The sequence below is a fragment of the Homarus americanus genome, unplaced genomic scaffold (genome assembly GCF_018991925.1).
Source record: "Homarus americanus isolate GMGI-L3 unplaced genomic scaffold, GMGI_Hamer_2.0 scaffold46833, whole genome shotgun sequence".
NCBI classification, from domain to species: Eukaryota; Metazoa; Arthropoda; class Malacostraca; order Decapoda; family Nephropidae; genus Homarus; species Homarus americanus.
This window is the reverse complement of record NW_024756349.1, coordinates 1,044,901-1,065,516: the sequence shown is the minus strand read 5'-3', so window position 1 is coordinate 1,065,516 and position 20,616 is coordinate 1,044,901. Positions and strand designations below refer to the sequence as shown.

At 43.8% G+C, this 20,616-nt stretch overlaps 1 protein-coding gene across 2 annotated transcripts in view; it reads left to right on the top strand.

Moving 5' to 3' along the window:
• The window catches only part of LOC121856768, a 50,023-nt gene that overhangs the window by 26,835 nt on the left and 2,572 nt on the right, over positions 1–20,616 (top strand). Inside the window, exons 2-7 of one of the 2 annotated variants that reach the window (XR_006087049.1) lie at positions 10,620–13,243; positions 14,500–14,604; positions 15,174–15,323; positions 18,174–18,350; positions 18,538–18,983; positions 19,842–20,333. Coding sequence is in view for 1 of the 2 variants with exons in the window: in XM_042352459.1 (XP_042208393.1) it covers positions 11,358–13,243; positions 14,500–14,604; positions 15,174–15,323; positions 18,174–18,350; positions 18,538–18,967 (2,748 nt within the window). In the remaining variant the exon portion in view is untranslated. Of the gene's footprint in view, positions 1–10,619; positions 13,244–14,499; positions 14,605–15,173; positions 15,324–18,173; positions 18,351–18,537; positions 19,130–19,841; positions 20,334–20,616 lie in introns of those variants that run through there. The other variant, XM_042352459.1, reaches the window with a different exon arrangement.

The following is a 20,616-nucleotide window of genomic DNA, read 5'->3' as shown; positions in this document are numbered from 1 at the left end:
TAGCTTGTGGTACAGCTCACAACAAGGGTGTAGAGCAGCTTGCGGTACAGCTCTCAAGTGTGTAGAGCAGCTTGCGGTACAGCTCTCAACAAGTGTGTAGAGTAGCTTGCGGTACAGCTCTCGACAGGTGTGTAGAGCAGCTTGCGGTACAGCTCTCGACAGGTGTGTACGGTGTTGTGTGTACAAGTTGATCTCCCTCTGTCTCTGTCTGTCTGTCTGTCTGTCTCTCGCAGTTTCTCTATCCCCCTGTTTATCTCTGTCTAAATCTGCCTCTGTTTCTCTCCCTATCCCTCACTCACACACTCACAACCAACAACTTAATCCAATTAGTCCTCTAAATCGTATTCATTGGCTCCAAACACTTATCTCGCTCTGTAAATAACACACACAAAAATACCCCCGTGATGTTTACTAACCAACAGTGCACACAGATGCTTACAAATCAGGTTAGAGTTGAATAAATTTCACCCAGCGTTACCTGTCGAACTGTAGCCCTTAATGAGTAAAGTTACCTGATAAATACACACCTGGGAGCATTAGTTAAAAGTTGAAGTGATTTGTTGAGAGCCCGACAAGAGCAGATAATCTATAACTAACTGGTTTTTACTTCACGACTGCCTGAAAATACCTCACTACGTATGGGGAGGGGTTAGTGGGTAAAGGATGGGAGAGGAGAGAGTAGAGGAGGGAAAAAAGGGTATCGGGAGTGGGAGAAGGGGGGGGGGGGGAGAAGGGGGGAGGAGGCGGAGGAGGAGGGAGGAGGCGGAGGAGGAGGGGAGAGGGGAGGAGGAGGAGAGGGGGGAGGAGGAGGGGGGAGAGGGGAGGGATATTACACAAAGGTTACATTACGAGGAATTTCAGTGATTAGTCGTGTGTAATAAATATACTTTGATTGCAATCCATTTATGGTGTACTCAAGCGAAGCACCACCACAATACACCATCACCAAACTATTAGACGCTGTGCCATTATGTATCACCACCAGAGACAGTACTATAATGTATCACTATCAGTCAGACACACAGCACCATCATGTATCGCGTGACACAGTGCCATCATGTATCACCATCACAGCACTATTATGTATCACCGTCAGGCACACAGCACTATTATGTATCAACTGACACAGCACCATCATGTATCACTGTCAGCTTAGATGTTACGACATTAAGATAATGAGTCAGTTCTCTAGTAATTGGTCAGATCGATTTACCTCCCTCTTACAGACCATCGTTAGTTAGTTAAGAGACAATGTCGTTTTAAAATGCTCTCTCTCTCTCTCTCTCTCTCTCTCTCTCTCTCTCTCTCTCTCTCTCTGGTTTAACCCTTTGACGACGATGATTTCAACATTTGATGATGGTGATTTAACCCTTTGATGATGGTGATTTAACCCTTTGATGATGGTGATTTAACCCTTTGATGATGATGATTTAACCCCTTGACGATTGCTTCACATCCTCTCCTAACTCTACCTGTCTCCTATCCATTGCTCCATCTCTGTGTTCCCACTATCCATTGTTCCCACTATCTATTGTTCCTATTCCCCACCTTCAACCTCCCTCTCCCTATACCTATTCACCCCCCTTCTTCGCTCTATCTCATCTATCCTAATACTGCCTAACTCAGCTGCCCTATCCCAGAGCCCCATCCTCCTCAGTGTCGCTAACTATGTCGTGAATCACAGACGCAAATTATAGAGGTATGCTGTTAGCCCTTGGTCAACAAGACACCTGGACGTGTTAACAGGAGAGCCTGATCCCTGAAGCCAAATTGTGTGTTTCCTGAGACAATGTATGTGTTTCCTTGAGACGATGTGTTGACAGACAAAGACAGACCGACAGAGACAGACAGACAGACAGACAGAATGATACATACAGACAGACAGAGAAATACGACTCCTCTGACCTACTCTGCTCATTAGTCGAAACTGGACGGTTACTTATAGTGAAGCGCGGACTTCCATCCTTGAGAGCGGTGTTGCATATTGCACAGTATGAGTGAGTGGACTGCCAGCAGGTACACCCCGTAAAGGGTTTGCCTCACTTACTTCCTCTCTGGCCTCTGCTCTTCATTGTTCTTCCCAGAGTTAATTTTCACTCCCAGAATATCTTCCATCACCCTCTTCCACCGTTACTGTTGTTGGCTGTTACTTCTGTTGCGTCTCCATCATCCCCAATGCTTTTTTTGGCTGTTTATGCCGCTTTGTTGCTTCTGTTGATGTTGTTTCTGTTGCTGTAAGTCTGTACCTTCTCGCTCCTACTCTCACTAGCAATTCAGCAGTGATGACTGGTAGCCCCTCTCTCTCTCTCTCTCTCTCTCTCTCTCTCTCTCTCTCTCTCTCTCTCTCTCTCTCTCTCTCTCTCTCTCTCTCTCTCTCTCTCTCTCTCTCTCTCTCTCTCTCTCTCTCATCTTCTCTGTTTTATCTTCTTATAATTTTATTTTCATGTTAACTTAAAGCAACACTGCCACTTAGGATTTTATTGATCTCGGCGCGCACACACACACACACACTTACACATGAACACGTGAATATCCAAACCAACATAAAACACACAAAGATCTACACACAAATGTACATAAAACAACACATGACCGTCCATAAAACACAATAAAACACAAGTACACACACATACACACACACACACACACACCCACACACACACCACACACCACCCCACCACCACACCCCCACACCACCACCCACCCCCACACTAGCAGAAAAAGACGCACAACAGTAATTTACAACTTCCATCCGTAGCGTGAAATGAAAAAGATCCAAGAGAGGCCGGAAGGAGGTATTTCAATGTCTTCAAGATGGAGTCTCTCAATGGAGGGAGGTCTGTCTCTCACACCGGGAGGAAATAACTGATTTTTTTTTTTTTTGAGAGAGAGAGAGAGAGAGAGAGAGAGAGAGACTCGTGACAATGAAAACACTATATTCCTGCACTGGAACATGTGTGGACTAGGACTACTCTTTTACATATGAGAATTACAATCGGACCATGATGTCATTCTCAATTAGTGGAACGCTTCTGTCCTGTCCGTCAAGGCGTCTCCGTGATCACTGTTCAGGAAGGGTTTATCTTCCTCTCTGCCTGTCTAACTGTCTCTGTAACTGACTGTTTGTCTGTCTATTGGTTCGTCTGGTTGTCAGTATGTTCCAAGTGATCTACATAGTTAACGAGATCTGCCAGTAGGTCTTTGTACAGGTGAGATAGTGTGGGCCAGGGAGCACCCCCCACCCCTTGGATTCCCCCGACACCCCACCCCGGAACCTCCACCCCCGGCACCCCCACCCACTCAGTAACCTCCCACCCCCGACACCCCCACCCATCCTGTAACCTCCACCCCCTGGCACCCCCACCCACCGTAACCTCCACCCCCGACACCCCCACCCATCCTGTAACCTCTACCCCCCGACACCCCACCCAACCGTAACCTCCACCCCCCGACACCCCCACCCATCCTGTAACCTCCACCCCCGACACCTCCACCCCCGACACCCCCCCACCTCGGAATCTCCACCCCCACCCACCTCGGAACCTCCACCCCCCCTATCACTCACGGTGTCCGAGAGTTAGGCTGTGGAATGAGACAGTTGTGGCTCTGTTATTGACCAAATCTGTCCCACCAGATATATGTGATGACCTGAAAGCTTACGTGAAGTGAGAGTTAGTACAGTGTGTGTGTGTGTGTGTGTGTGTGTGTGTGTGTGTGATAAAGAAAACTCACCAAAAATACTTTAAATATATATATACTATAAAAATATAAAGCAATGCTCACATACTGGGATGTTATTCTTCATAACTATAACGAGAAATCACGAATAGTCATTCTTACTTATGTATATAAGTATATAGTTAAATACGCACATGAAAATTAAGAATGCGAACATGCCGATGCCTATCATACATGCATTCACAAATTCATATAAACAAGCATCTTTAAACGCAAGGTTGTAAGTCTCATGCACACACACACACACATATATATATGCATACATACATACTGCACATACAGCTACACGCATACTAACCTACACATTTGCATATGTATACATGTGTACTCATACAAACGTACATATATCTGACTACCACTGTCCAACACAAGCTTTTATTGCAAATTTTCACTCGATGTGGAATATTCATTTGTGTAGTGAAAGAAATTTACTTTAACCTGCCAGTTACCGAGAGACTCTAAACTAAAATACAACCTTTTGGAAAATACTCTGCCACTACCATCTCTCCCTCATCTCTACCTCTCTCCTGCCCCTTCCCTCCCTTCTTTCTTTTTTCCTCCCTTCTTCTCCATTCCCTCCTGCTCCCTTCATTCTCATTTTCTCCTTCCCTCCATGTCCCTTGCTCTCTTCCTGCCTCTCTTTCTCCTCCCGTCACTCTCTTTCTTTCACCCTCCCTCCCTCCCTCCCCCCCTCCCTTCCTGCCCTCCTCTACATCTCTCTCTCCCTCCCTCACTCCAACAACATCCCCAGCACACCTCCCAATGAACCATATATACGTACAATGTTTACTTTTCCCTCTTAGCATTATCAACATTTCTGGTGATGGACATTTCTGTTACTTCCCGGTATGAAACACTTTCTCTGACATGTACGCCTCTCTCTCTCTCTCTCTCTCTCTCTCTCTCTCTCTCTCTCTCTCTCTCTCTCGTGTTGACGTCGTCGTAAGCAGACAACTGAATTAAAAAACACACTTTCGCACGACCGGAGTTTCATATAGATTAAATTAATTCTAATAATTTTTGCAAACAACACATATTTATATGCTAATTCCAATAATAATATTATTAAAACCTGAAGCCTGCACATTTGCGTGGTTGACAGAATGCAAATTGGAAATAATTGAGAAAGCAGGATTATCAAAGGCACGATTAAAAAACATCTTATTTTTAATCGTATTGGAAAACAAGGTTAGGTGGTCTGGGTATATCAGCTCCAGGCCTCGGCGATTGTTGGAATAAATATTGACCTTAAGGATATCGTTAAAATTAATTACTTTAGTGTGATCGAGTCTAAATAATCTTCAGCTTTCGACAGGAATAACAAATATTTACTATACAGATAAAATTTTAATAAGTAACGATTAAGTGGGATTATTCATCAGTACTGTATGTTGGATAGTCACATATCTTGCCAACATAGCCAACATGACAGCCACCTACTGCACACGTGGCAGAAATTCCCATGTCGGACACACTGCTCCCTCCATCCCGCCATTCTTCTCTTCACTATGTCTCCCACGTTCTCTCTTTTGTTCAGTTAGTTCCTCTTTATTGTAACTCGTCTGTGGTGTGTCGTATGCCTGTCCTCGTGTTCTTTCCTTTATTCATTCATCCTTCCCTTTTGTCCGACAATCGTTGTGTGAATTTCAAAGGTCCGTGTAGACTCTTAACAGATCAGGGGTTTTGAGACAATGACAACTTTTTCGCATATCCCTGTTCGAATATGTACTAACTTAAAAGTTAATTATAAAATTCAATTTTGGAATAGACAACCAGTTCAGAGTTTCATTAAAGTAGTTCGGAGTCTTAGGAGTTTAAAGGGACTATTGTAAGTTTGGAACAAGACCTCAGGTGGAACAGCACACCCGACACACCTGTGCGTAGTTGCTGTGTAAAAGCCAACGCTGAATATTTAATTTCGAGTAAATATATAAATGCGGTATTTACACATTCCACAGAAGTCTTTATAATATTAGTACTATGGGACAAAACTTATGTTGCTTGGGACTACAGCGACATTACCAGGCAAGAGAATGCCATACCGTTTTCTGCAGCCATTTTATGTTACATCTATGTACTCTTTTGTGTAATTTTGAATTTTTTTAGTTTCTAGTACTGATGTGTCAAAGTTTTCTTAGAGGGGGCGATAGATTTACCTATTTCGTTTTGGATTTTTAGAAAGTTTGATTTTAGTCACCAACACGAGTATTATATCACTTGCCAGCCCAATTGGTGTTCTCTTTCCTCTGATACTTTTCAATCGTCTTAACTTCTTCCTTCCTCGTCTCCTTATCTTTCTTCATTTCGTATCGTTTTCCTTTCATTCTTCCCCTCCACATCCTGGTACACACAAAAGCCGCTCCTACACTCGCTACCCAACAGTCATCCACGCCTATGTTTTACACTCTAGGAAATCCTATATTAAAGCATTATTTTTTTGGGGGGAGGGGCACTTCTCTCATTTAAACTCTAAGCACACCTGACCTTTCTCTGTTAAAAAATATAACTACCACGTGTTGCCATAGTTAACTTCTGACTTAGAGATCTGACCTTGACGTCTGATACAAACACTTGAATCTATATGAACTTTTCCCTCTCTTGTTACATTCTCGTCGAGTTTTATACAAAAAAGTTGTAGATCCATTGAAGTGTTGCGCTGTACAGGAGGTTTTTGTTTTGCCTTCTCGTTACCTTGACCTTATATAGATACTTGAATGGCATGATATACACTGTGTTTATTTATGGTATATAATTATGTCAAAATTTGGAGTAATATCACTATTCACGGAAGTTTTGTGTCTGATAAGGAAAACTTTACTAACATTCAGACGGCAGCGCCATCTCTTTCGTCTGTTATCAATGGTTGTATAAAGGATTCATTTCTGTCTTGGCTATTAACTACAATGATAAAAAGTCATCCTCGAACTATTGGTATTTTTTCTTCCTCCACTTTCTCTTTATGTGTCCACAACCGCTCATGTTTTTCCTGCCTTGGTTTATTATGAGTGTTGTTGCCGCTATACCACGACAGCCTCGACAGAACCACAAATACAGTGAAAACCACTATTTAACGGATATGAATCTAACGGGTATAGTCCGTTATATGGAGGTTTCGCATATTTGGACTTCGATATAAAGGACTGCATTCGGCTATATAGTCCGTTAGATAGAGGTCTCACTGTACCTGGGTAATTCTTTTTCTAGCTGTACTTTATGAAGGCTGTGGTCAACCTCCAAACAAACAACACAAAATATCTATCTAGATTTGGTAAAGGAAACTTCAAATTTTTTTTCCAATAACACTGCAATGGTGTTAGTGTTCCATCGAAGGAAAATAAATATTTTTTTTCATTTATCCACTCAAACATTTTCTTTCCTGTTGGTGAAAAAATAAAAGAAACTGTTGACCTGACGTAACCTAACCTAACCTACAAAAACAACAAAAACAGAATATGGACCTTGATTCTATTTTTTTTTTTTACCAATCATAGTTTATGCAACTTGTGTTTTTTCCTTCCCACAAACAGTTTCTCATCATGGTCTCGTATTCCTGTATTGGCTCGGTCATACTTACTGCATATCTGGTCTCCCAAAACAACAACATTCTCTCAACACTCGGCCACCAAAACCTGACTTACTTTTCCTGTTGTAGTTTATGAAGCTCACATGTTTACATAGGACACGTGAAATTGGTAAATGATGGTGATAGAGAAGGGTGGTAGTGGTGATGGTAGTGGTGGTGGTAGTGGTGGTGGTAGTAGTGTGGTGGTGACGATGGTGGTGGTGGTGTAAGTGATGGTAGTGGTGGTGTAAGTGATGGTAGTGGTGGTGTAAGTGATGGTAGTGGTGGTGTAAGTGATGGTAGTGGTGGTGATGGTAGTGGTGGTGATGGTAGTGGTGGTGGTTGTAGTGGTAATGGTGGGAATGGTGGTACTGATGGAAGTAACGATGGTGTTGTGATAGTGGTGATGGTGATGATAGCTGTAGTGTAGGAGTCTGCGTGATCTGATCGTTGGTGATAGTGATGGTGCCGGCGTTAGGTACAGTGACAGTAAAGTTGTTGGTGATGATGATGATAGTGATGGTATTGGCGTTATAGTGACGATAGCAGTGATGGGTGTAGAAATCTCCAGGATCCGACCAAGCCCACTTAATCACTTGTCTCAACACACACACACACACACACACACACACACACACACACACACACACACACACCAGGCATTAGTAGCCGGCTTGGTTGAGACTAAAGGCCGTACTTTCATCTCTTATTGTCGAGTTCTCTCTATCGGAAATGTCTGATGAATTCACCTTTGTTTTTCTGCCTGACAACTGCAGCCATTTGTACGATCGGCACTGCACAATACTGTTTTGCTGTGGGAGAGTAAAACTGTTTTGCTGTGGGAGAGTAAAACTGTTTTGCTGTGGGAGAGTAAAACTGTTTTGCTGTGGGAGAGTAAAACTGTTTTGCTGTGGGGGGGTAACATTGTTTTGCTGTGGTAAGATAACACACTGTGGCAAGATAACACCCGTAGACCTCGCAGGGAATAAAGATAACAAAATATACGTTCTAAAATCACATCTTAAAATGCATCTGTATAAAAACATCTTCATTCCTAACTCTTAGAAGCTCTCTCTTCCTTCCCCTCCCTACACTTTCCACGTCTCCTCCTATCATCACATTACTCACATTCTTGCCCTGTTGCCTAGCCTAATCCCCCTCTCTCTCTGTCTCTCTTATCTATTTATAATATACATAATGAACAGGTAGAGGCAGGTAATATTGCCGCGTCATAATGTCAGAAAAAGTCAAGTGTGTCTGAAGGGAGCTGGTCAACACAGCTGCCGCCACCATGCACAATATAACACATCAGTCACAGGATATCCGAGAATTTCTCCGTAAAATAGTGAACGTGTGCTGTCTGCCGATACCAGCGATATAAATGAGAAATATAGGAAGAGAGATATACAGTATATAAAAATATAGACGTTGCAGGAATGTGATACTGTAAGTACAATTTATCCTAAATATTCAGTTTTAAAAAGAGTAGCTATATTAAATAATTTCTAAAGTTATTTTATATGTAACGATAGCGTGATAGTGGAGGACAATACCATTCTGCTCACCAGCCAAATATTTGATAAATCTTTGACGGTTGTGTGACGTCATACGAGTCTAGCCTAATAAATATTTTACACGTATCTCCTTCCATAGGTTATGATGTCACAGGGATATGTACTCTCTTATCATGACTTCCTCTCTCCCCTGTTTTATTGTTCTCCTCACCCTTGTGTACGTCCTTACTCCCCACCCTTGTGTACGTCCTTACTCTCCAACCCTTGTGTACGTCCTTACTCTCCAACCCTTGTGTACGTCCTTACTCTCCAACCCTTGTGTACGTCCTTACTCCCCACCCTTGTGTACGTCCTTACTCCCCACCCTTGTGTTCGCTACCTCTCTCCCTTACTCCAGTATCTAGTGCATATTTTTCACCTGTCAGTGTTGTTTATTGAAGGTGTTGTTGTTGGTGTTGTTGACAGGTGTTGGTGTTGTTGACAGTGTTGTTGTTGTTTGCTGACAGTGTTGTTGTTTTTTTTTTGCTAGAGAGAGAGAGAGAGAGAGAGAGAGAGAGAGAGAGAGAGCAGTGTATTGGACAATATCTTCCACGATTGCCAATAACTTCCTTGAAAGCTTAAAGTGGCAGTTTTCTCATAACTTATCTGGATTACAATATTACCAATGAATTATAGGAGCATCTTCGCTATTTACTGAGCCGCTTCGTCGTCAAGTCTTTTCATAAATTATATATATATTAATCTGTGTGTACAGCCGGGAGTCATTAATCTCTGGACACTGCCTTAAATTAACTTATTCGTCCACTAACCCAACCTAGACAAACCTAACCTAACCTAACCTAGCCTAACCTAACCTAACCTAACCTAACCTAACCTAGACTAACCTAACCTAACCGAATCACAGCTGAAACATTACCATAATGAAGGAAGCATTGGCTAAGTAGGTGAACCCGACAGAGGGGTGGATGTAGTCTATTAAAGGCAGATAACTGGAGGTGTTGGACAAGGTGGGTCCAGGTGTTCTGGCTACAATATTAATCTCAACGAGTAAACCGCTCGAAAATTTTATTGAGAATTTTCACGTGAACTTGATTTTTTGTTCTCTCTCTTACACACTCTCTTTCTGTCTCATTTATTCATTCATTCATTCATTCATTTATTCTCTCTCTCTCTGATAAACTTCTCGTTCCCAACTGAGCATAATACCATAGTGTATCCTGTACAATACTTCAGTCTTAACTCCTGCAGATTCATCAACTTGTGAACCAGAGTCCCTGTGTTTCATCCAGTACTTCAACTCCCTCGCTTTCTCTGTATTCGGACTCACTCTCTCACTGTCTCTCACTCTGTATCTCACTTAGTTTATCTCTCTCTCTTATTTCTGATTGTCTCTTTCTCACTCTGTCTCCCACTCAGTTCCTGCATCTCTTTCTCTCTCTTCTGTCAGTCTCTCTCACTTTCTGTGCGTCTGTCTCTCTCTCACTCACACTCTCTCAAACCTCGGCGTAAAACTCATCAATAGAGCGTTGGTTTTATTTACGCTCTACCACGAGGTATTGTTAATGCTGCCCTGAGGGACGCCGAATTTACTGTCATCTGTGTTACAGCTTTATATGTGCAATTGTGTAGAGTGCATGATATTCCTGAGGCGAGGTGAGAGAGAGAAAGAGAGAGAGAGAGGTGTGAATGTGTATCTGTATAGGATAGACAGAAATGACAGACTAAGATGTAGAATGAGATCTGTGTCTGAGTACACTCACTTAATATCATAATATCTAATATACTCTCTCTCCTTCTATTTTCAGGAAGTATGGAGACAATTAATGGAAGTCCTCACACTGCTCCAACCTGCCATGGCAAGCAGAAGGTGTTAAGACATTCTGCAACGCGCTTAAAGGTGAAATTTGTGAGGCATTATCAGAAGGAAGATCTTATCTAACATTTCTGCTCAAGAGTGTAAGTACTGCATCAAATATCCCTGAAGTTTATGGGTGACGCATCTAACAGCTATGAAGTTTATGAATGACGCATCTAACAACCCTGAAGTTTATGAGTGACGCATCTAATAGGCCTGAAGTTTATGAGTGACGCATCTAATAGGCCTGAAGTTTATGAGTGACGCATCTAATAGGCCTGAAGTTTATGAGTGACGCAACTAACAGCTCAGATATTCTTAGGAAACGCCAAACAAAATAAAACAAAGTTGTTCAGAATCCCCGTCAGTTATGTTCGTAATATGAAATTGTTTGTTTATTTAATGATCACAGATGACGATTGGTAAACAAAGGAGGATAGTTTTATTGTCGTTAAAAACACATTGATAATTATTTGATAAGGTATACCGCATAAATATATAGATGATTATTATATATAGATATATAATTTTGAATAAAGTTACCTAAATTATGTCGTCATTAAAGAGTCCAGAGACAAGTCCTATTATAAGATACTTGGTACAGGTAGTGTAGTGGGGCAGAGATGGCGAGTCATTGAGCTGGTGTTGTGGTGTGTCGTGACTAACACACATACACAGTTGCCTTAAGATGAACTCTTGGATGTCTCAGCACAGCCTGGAGAGATCAGCCAGGCTGCGACGGACTACTATTTCATGGGCGTGGGTATGGGCCTTCTTGTGGGCGTGGGTAGTGTGTGGAGCAACTGGCACGTGTCCCAAGGTGTGTGAGTGTAAGTGGCGTGACGGCAAGGAGACAGTGTCGTGTCCAGATTCTGAGTTCATCGACATCCCGCGAGGACTTGATCCTTCCACTCAAGTGCTGGACCTGAAGCACAACAACCTAAAGATCCTACCTCGTGACGCCTTTGTCGACACAGGTCTGGTGAATTTGCAGAAAGTCTGGTTAAATCACTGCAACTTGAAACACTTGGAAGGTGGCGCCTTTAACATGCTCGCCAACCTAGTGGAGTTGGATCTGAGCCACAACTTGCTGCGACTGGTGCCCTCAGAGGCGCTGAGTGATGTGCCTGGCTTACGGGAGCTCTGTCTCGCTTACAACAATCTTAACTCCCTCGCCGAGGCAACCTTCACCCCCACGCCAGACCTGGTGCGTCTCGACCTCTCTCATAACGATATTGAAGTGGTTCACAAGCGAGCTTTCCGAGGACTGACCCGCCTCGAAGTGCTTAAATTGTCGATTAATAAACTTAAGACATTAAACGCAGAGATGGTTATCCCCCTGGTGGCTATCCACGAGCTACACCTGGACGGTAACCCCTGGCACTGTGACTGTCAACTGCGTCCTCTGCGTCAATGGATGATGGAACGCAACGTTGCCTTCTCGGAGCCGCCCACCTGTGTGTTTCCTGAACGGCTTAAAAGTCGCTCTTGGCAGACACTGATGCTTGACGAATTCGTGTGTGTTCCTAAAGTGACGGCAGTGGCCCCAAGAGTTCTGGCGGCCCATGGCGAGAACGTGTCCCTGTCTTGTCGAGTCGAAACTGACGTTGACGCCGCCGTCACCTGGCTGGTGGGCGACCGTCCCCTGCGTAATGGGAGTGAGTCTCAGCGGTACCGAGTACTGGAACTGGTGGCTCCCAACCACGAGACACGCTTGTCCAACTTGACCATCTGGGGGGCGGCCCCTCAGGACCAGGGAACTTACCGCTGCGTGGCTCACAACAAGGCTGGCACGGTAGAGACCAACCTCACACTCCAGGTGTCTAACGAGATAGCCGAGGTGCGTCTGGTGACCATGGACCGAGTGTTCGTGACTGGCGGACTCCTAAGTGCAGTGGCCATTATCTGCGTCGTTTTACTACTATTTGCGGCCATTATATTCCGCAGAAGACAGCGGATGCGGCGGCGGCGAGGTCAGGACAACGAGCACAAAAACGAGACGCCACAATCATCGCAGGCGCGTGGCAGCACCTCCAGCGACTCCCATCCCAAGTTGGCAGAATATCATATTGTGCCGACAAACGATCTGGACGAACCGTCGCCACTACCAACTCACTCCGACAAATCATGGATGCTGAGAGACGCTTCCGTTGATGACTTCCCATCAACCAAAGAATTAGAAAAGCCTAATGTCTACACAGAGAAGGAACAAAGAAGACAGACAAAGCCTGGACAAGCCAGCAGTGGCAAGACGAGTTCCCCGAGCACCGTCTCTTACGTAGAGATCCCCAAGTCAGAGATGGCGGCCGCCCCTCACCAGCCCATCGAGGACAGATTGAGATGGAAAGATCACAGCTACGACAGCAAAGATAATCTGCTGCGGCAGGCGTGTAGTCAGGCGGGCTCTCAGCTGTCCATGGGAAGCGGGAGACACTACCCTGACCTGCTAGACTTGCCTTACCCTCAACAGACACAGCAGCAGCAGCAGTCACAGCAGCTTCACCACCAGCAACAGCAGCAGCCTCGACCGCCGCTACAGCTACTAAACCCTGCTTACTGCACCATGCCCAGGAGGTGAGTGATGGTAATGGCGGAGGTAGTGGCGGCGGAGCATCACCTCCTCTTACCTTGGCTTAGTGGGCCACAGGCATTAGCTAATGTGCACTTACATGAGCGGCTGTATGTCACCCGCGCACACACGCACACATTTACACCCGCGCGCACACACACACATATATATACACCCGCACACATACACATATACACCCGCACACACACACACGCGCTTGTATATCAAAGTAACAAACACTCGCATCTGTACACAAACACTCGCACTGATAAACAAACAGAACGAGCGGACAAAACTGGGTGTTTGTACCGAGTGTCTCTCCAGCACCCAGCCACTGACACCTCTCAGTGAACACATCTGTTACACTGACTGTGTGTGTGTGTGTTATTGTCTTCTCTCAAAAGAATGTCATATATTCTTCCAAACTCATAAATCGCCATTAGTTGTCCGTGATTTAGTGTATAATAACAAAATATTGTCTGTCGTAAGAAGGTGAGAAATGGTCTAGTTCCTTCAGGCAAGTATTGCTCTTAAATTGTTTTACTAAAACTAACTTTGTGGCTAAACTTTGTATTTTTGGAAAGAAAGTAAAGAAGCAAAACAGTTTTATATCTATGAGATTAGGTTTTACAAAATGGGATTAACGAAAAGTTCAAATATTAACGACTTGGCCGCATAGGTTCAACGAAGTTTAAACAAAGCATCACTACCAGCCTGGGGCGTCCGGTGAATTAAATGAAAACATCATTGAAGTGTGTCTGGTTCAACAGGAGCAAACCAACCATTGTGGCCGACACGTAAACACCCTCACGACGTGCAGGGGAAAGGATAACTTTTTAACAGTAACTGTAAGAATAAGTTATGAAACAGCTTAACAACATTAGTTATGAAACAGTTGGAGTAATCTTATGTTATACATCTCTCCGTATAATAATAATTAGATACTGTAAAGCATTATAATTAAACAACAATACTGGTTATGACACAAAGCCATTCTGACAACACCATGTTTTGTATAACGATCATTACAAGAGGGAGTCCCGTCACACAAGAGTTTCCCTCTCCACCTTATTATCACTATTTTTGTTCCTTCTCCCTCCTCACCCAACACCAACTTATTTATCTCCACATTTACAATTACACCTTGACCTTCTCTCGCAGTCTCTACCACCCTCTTTCCTTATCTTGCAATCCTACGTTAATCTGGTGTTTTTATTTTTCACTTTCCCTCATCTCTTTTCCGTCCACTTCTTCCCCACAGCTCTGGCAGTGTGGGTGCTGGTGAGGGGTCAGGATCCAAGCAGCCACCCTCAGCCACGGGAGAGGACGGCCCCTACCAGGAGACTTCCTTCTCCCGCCGCTACAGGTGGGTTCCAGGTGCACGAAATGAGGCTTGGGAGTAATGGTGCTAGGGGGACATTAGAAGGGGAGGGAGGGGAGTGGGGGGAGTTGGAGCAATGGTGGGGGGTGGTGGAGTACTAGAGGTATAGGTTGATCCGTGTTAAGCGATGGTGATCGATTCATGTCTTTAAGTCAAAAGAAACAAGTCAACTTTGCGAGGAAAACGTAGAGATATAAAGTATTCAAGAAGCAAGACAAGAATATAAACAAGTTATTATATTTCAGTACGAATTAACCTTTAACTTATTTTATTATACTTTTATTATAGGTTTTTCTTATATCTGTGAAGCTCAGTGCATTACAGTAGTTGTGTTACGAGTCAAAAGAAAGTATTATTTTCGTGGCCAGCAGACACCATCTCAACCCTCACAAACACGATGCTTGTGTAGTGAAACTGGGCAGTGAAGACCGGGTCCCAAGTGTAAAAGGAAAACACAACACTGTGCCCGGAGCGGTTCATTAAACATTGATATTACAGAGGGAGAACTATGTGGCCAATAGCAATGCAGTCTGAGGATAACGTTGGTGTTGCAGGTGCGGGAGCTGGGTGAACCTGACGGAGAGTGAAGCGTCCTCCACCTCTTACCCTCACCCACCCATCCGTCACCAGCTCTCTCTGCCAGACACTTCACCCATCCTCAACCTTCGTCACCACACCCTCAACGACCTTATGGCCGTCCACAGGTAAGTAAGGATGTTATTATAACCAAACGCCTCTTCATCACCGTCTAGTTATGGCTGCACCCACTGAGAGGTATAGCAGAAAGTCTCCCAAACCCAACAGGAAGTAACACCTTCATACTTAAACCCAGCAGTTGTAAATGGAAGCTTTATTTGAGAATACGACTCTGTTATCTCCGCAAGGGACTTGGACTTTGGTATAGCGGGTGTAGACTGTCAACACACTAACGCGGACAACCACGGGGTTTTGCTCGCTACTCTGCCAACATAATTCAGGATATCATAACCATCTAGATCTCAGTTAATGGACCCTAGGCATAACGGAATCTCTTCTCCAAATAGTCCGTTCAATAGAGGTTTCTCATCTAATGGACCCTCGGTATACCGGACTTTCCTCTCCAAATAGTCCGTTAAATAGAGGTTGCACTGTGTACATACACCTTCGGCCTTCTCATCATTTATTTCTAACACTTCGCAACAGAGGAACTGCCTGCCAACGTGTGTCCTTCATATTACACATAACCCGCAGCGTTTCAGATGGAAGCCATACAAGACCCTTCCTCACATTCATAAGTTAGTGGCTTCCTCCTCCTCTGCAGTGTATAAGGCGAGGTCCCCTTCAATTTTGTTTCAATTCAATTTAGAGGTCCAGGGTCGACTGTGTGTTCATGTGTGTGTGCGTGTGTGTATAGCTGCTTTCATCCACTTCTCCCCGCTTTTGAGGTTCTCTAAATAAATGAGAGAAATACCTTGAGTGAGCTAAGACCACATTACCCACTCCTAGACTAACAAGTACATTGCCCACCCATGTTAACCGTACCCCCACACTGCTCACACTTACATTGTCCTCAGTAGCCATACCCCCAAATTGGCCACACCTGCAGTAGCATAACATTACCCACACGTGCAGTAATACAATATTGCCCTGGGCAACAGTAACACCACATTGCCCACACCTGCAGTTTACTCACAATGCTCTAAATTGCCCATATCTCTCTTTCTCCCTCTTCATTCTTATAAATAAATGGTCCACTAAATCTTAAGTAATGGGATGCCTCGCGACCGTCCACTGCACATTCAAACTCTCTAAATTTATTCTCAAAACTCAAAACTGTTAAATTACCCGAATTAGACTCGTCCTGAAGGTGCGGGATCATGCGAGCAACTTTTTTGTGCAGTGTTTGTCGTCGTAACCTTCGGTAAGTTGTACTGTTAGGGTAGTGTGTGTTGCTCTGAGTGATGGGTGTTTGGCGAGTGTTGTGTGTAGTGCTTGTAATCTGTGTAGTTCTGAGTGTTTGTATTGAGTATTTTTCTGAGTGACAGGAATATGAGTGTTGAGTTTAGTGCTTGTGTTGTGTGTAGTTCTGAGTGATTGTATTGTGTTAAGTGGTTGTTTTGTTGTAAGGTGCTTGTGTAGTTTGAAGTGTTTGTATTGTGTGAAGTGTTTGTGTTGTGTGTTGTTTTAAGTGACGGGGATATAACTGTTGTGTGAAATGTTTGTGTTGTTTGAAGTGCTTGGGCTAACTGCTTATATTGTATGTAGCTCTAAGTGATTGTGATGTTTGAAGTGATTGTGTTAGGTGGGATCCTGTCGACGGAAATAAAATCTCTCGTGAAGAAAAGTCTCTCTCCCTCTAGCACCTGCCGAGCTACCTGGAGCTTACAGGTATACACAGGTGACGTGAGGCTCCAAACAAAGTTTAATGAGTCTGTATCCACACACACACACACACTACTTACTTTGCTATCATTTGGCATCGAGTATGACAAAGAATCGACTAACACGCACGCGCACGCACACGCACGCGCGCGCACACGCACACCACGACCTGAGGGAAGTGAACGGAGAAGTCAGCAGCGGTTTACAGTGTATTATGTCAAAAGTTAAATATGATCTGGAACTCTACAATCTATTTTTCTCAATCAAATTAAACAATCACGGAAATTAAACGTAATGAATTTCCACAAACATGAAATTAAATTATTACTCTGACTTCCCCTGAGACGACCTGTGTTATATTATCATTTGGTTATAACGTACCCGAGGGAAATATATTTTGAAGCATTCTACCCAAATTTATATAAGTTATTTAGAATGTATATGTCGAGTTTATTTGTATATACGCACGAGAATACATTCATTACCGAGTAAAATTCTGTAGAATAACCAACATGTGATAAGAATTTCGACTGCCATTGATGCACTACGACGTAGCATCTGGCCTGTGTGTGTGTAGTCGTAGAATAAGATTGACCAAGAAGCGTTTACAGATAAAATTATTCCCCCAGAGTTCCTTGTTTCATTATACTCTAAACATTAGTATTACCCTCATGAGGAACTAACATAATAAGGGCGTATTACCCTGAAGAGGAACTAAGAAAATACAATAAAAATCGATATATATTTATATATATATATATATATATATATATATATATATATATATATATATATATATATATATATATATATATATATATATATATATATATATATATATAATAATAATAATAACTACAAAAATAAGCAAAAAAAACAAAATCTATTCTCATTTTATACAATACCGAGTCTAATTTTTTTATTCACCAAGAAAAAATAAGACATTAATGAGGGTATTTTTCTCTATTGTACAACAATCAACGAATAATTAGTCATTGTACACGTGTCAGAATTTTTTTCTGAATAGTTTTTTTTCCTCGAATTTACAGATAAATACGAATAGTAATCAGTGAGGTGGAAGAACAAAGCGCTATTTTATTAACCTCATTCATCGTATGTGATATATGTTTAATCTACCTGTTTTATAGTCTGTGTAGCGTATGTTTACATTTTCTTCTCTCGTCTAAACACAGAGGAGAGTTAGGAGGTGACGCAGGGGCCGTAGGTGGAGGTGACTTGGAGTCTGCGGATCCCTGCAACTTGGAGTACCATGCGGCCCAGTTGGAAAAATTCCTTCTGGAGTACCGCAGTCTACAAGAACAGCTCTATCGCATGAAGGAGTCTTATGAAGCCAGCCACAGACCTGACGGGTGAGTCACTCTTAATGTTCGTAGAAATATATGTCTGATGAATGTCTGTTCTAGTTTAATTTGCGTTTACAAGCTGGCTTGAAAATTAGGTAATATTTGACGACGGTGACACATACTATGTTTGTATTAGTGCGAGTAAAGTATATAAGAGGATTTATAAGTTAATTGCCACTGCTTCTTATCCCAGGAGTGACAGCCTTCATGATGTGAGCAACGGTGAGGCTGAGGACGACAATGTTCCTCCACCTTGCCCTGAGGCTCCCACCTCCTCTCCGTACACCCAGACTCCCACCACCACTGATCCTACGGGTACTGGCTCTCAGGAGGAACCTCTCGAGTCAACAGAACCTCTTAGATCTATCCTGAAGAAGCGATATGAGGAGGGCACTCGTGGTCTGCCTGGCCTCCAAGGTCTTCTAGGACTGCAGAGTCTCCAAGGCCTAAAAGGTCTCCAAAGTCTCCAAGGGCTTCAAGGGCTTCAGGGACTACAAGGACTCAAGGAGCTCCAAAACCTTCAAGGACAGTATTCCAAAAGTGCCTACTACGGCGAGGACTCGGAACGCCTCCGTCCCCCCTTTAGTCTGCCTCACCACAAGTTCCCTGATCATGAATCCTGAGACCCACTGAGGGAGGGTGAGTGTTAGACCCATTGAGGGAGGGTGAGTGTTAGACCCATTGAGGAAGGGTGAGTGTTAGACCCATTGAGGGAGGGTGAGTGTTAGACCCATTGAGGGAGGGTGAGTGTTAGACCCATTGAGGGAGGGTGAGTGTTAGACCCATTGAGGGAGGGTGAGTGTTAGACCCACTGAGGGAGGGTGAGTGTTAGACCCACTGAGGGAGGGTGAGTGTTAGACCCACTGAGGGAGGGTGAGTGTTAGACCCACTGAGGGAGGGTGAGTGTTAGACCCACTGAGGGAGGGTGAGTGTTAGACCCACTGAGGGAGGGTGAGTGTTAGACCCACTGAGGGAGGGTGAGTGTTAGACCCACTGAGGGAGGGTGAGTGTTAGACCCACTGAGGGAGGGTGAGTGTTAGACCCATTTGAGGGAGGGAGGTGAGTGTTAGACCCACTGAGGGAGGGTGAGTGTTAGACCCACTGAGGGAGGGTGAGTGTTAGACCCACTGAGGGAGGGTGAGTGTTAGACCCACTGAGGGAGGGTGAGTGTTAGACCCACTGAGGGAGGGTGAGTGTTAGACCCACTGAGGGAGGGTGAGTGTTAGACCCACTGAGGGAGGGTGAGTGTTAGACCCATTGAGGGAGGGTGAGTGTCTGTCGTTATGGTCAGTGAGGGAAGTGTTGTTGGTCGTTTTGATGTCAATGGTAACTACACTCTCACCATCTCAGAATAGTTTGTGTTATCTTCAACGGTGTTATCTAATGTTTAGTGAGTTGTAGTGTTCAACAGATTATTTGTTTACTATAGATAGAATACTTTATCAAATGAAATATATTATTTTATCACATTTCCTTTTCCTCTCTCGTCCTTCACAGTACACAGACAAGAGGTGGAGCGAGGTGAGGGGGCTGGAGTAGGGGTGGAGTGAATGATTTAATTGAAAATGGAGCAGGAATGAAGCTGAAATTGGAAATGGAGTGGCAGCTGAAAAGTGAACTAAAATGGACATCGGAAAACCAGATGGAGTGGAAGACATGCTATGGGAGTTTAAAGTGGAACAAGGTTACCTAAGTCACACGTGGAGTGAGGCTACTGGAGTAACACGTGTAGTGAGGCTACTGGAGTAAAACGTGGAGTGAGACTACTGGAATAACACGTGGAGTGAGACTACTGGAGTAACACGTGTAGCGAGGCAACTGAAGTAACACGTGTAGTGAGACTATCGGAGTAACACGTGGAGTGAGGCTACTGGAGTAACACGTGGATGAGGCTACTGGAGTAACACGTGGATGAGGCTACTGGAGTAACACGTGGATGAGGCTACTGGAGTAACACACGGAACAATGCTGCTGGACATCACGACTAAGGTATTGAGGTGGTGGTGTAAGTGACGTTCTGTGAGTGACGTTCTGTGAGTGACGTGCTGTGAGTGACGTGCTGTGAGGGACGTTCTGTGAGTGTTGTGAGTGACGTGTTGTGAGTGACGTGCTGTGAGTGACGTGCTGTGAGTCAGGTTAACGTTTTGATATCAGAAATGTAATCGACTTGTTGGTTAAGGTAAGTTAGATTGTGTTAAAATAATAAAGTTTAGATCAAATTAGGTTAGGTTAGGTTACAGTAATTTAGTTAGGTTAAATTGGGTGACCTACA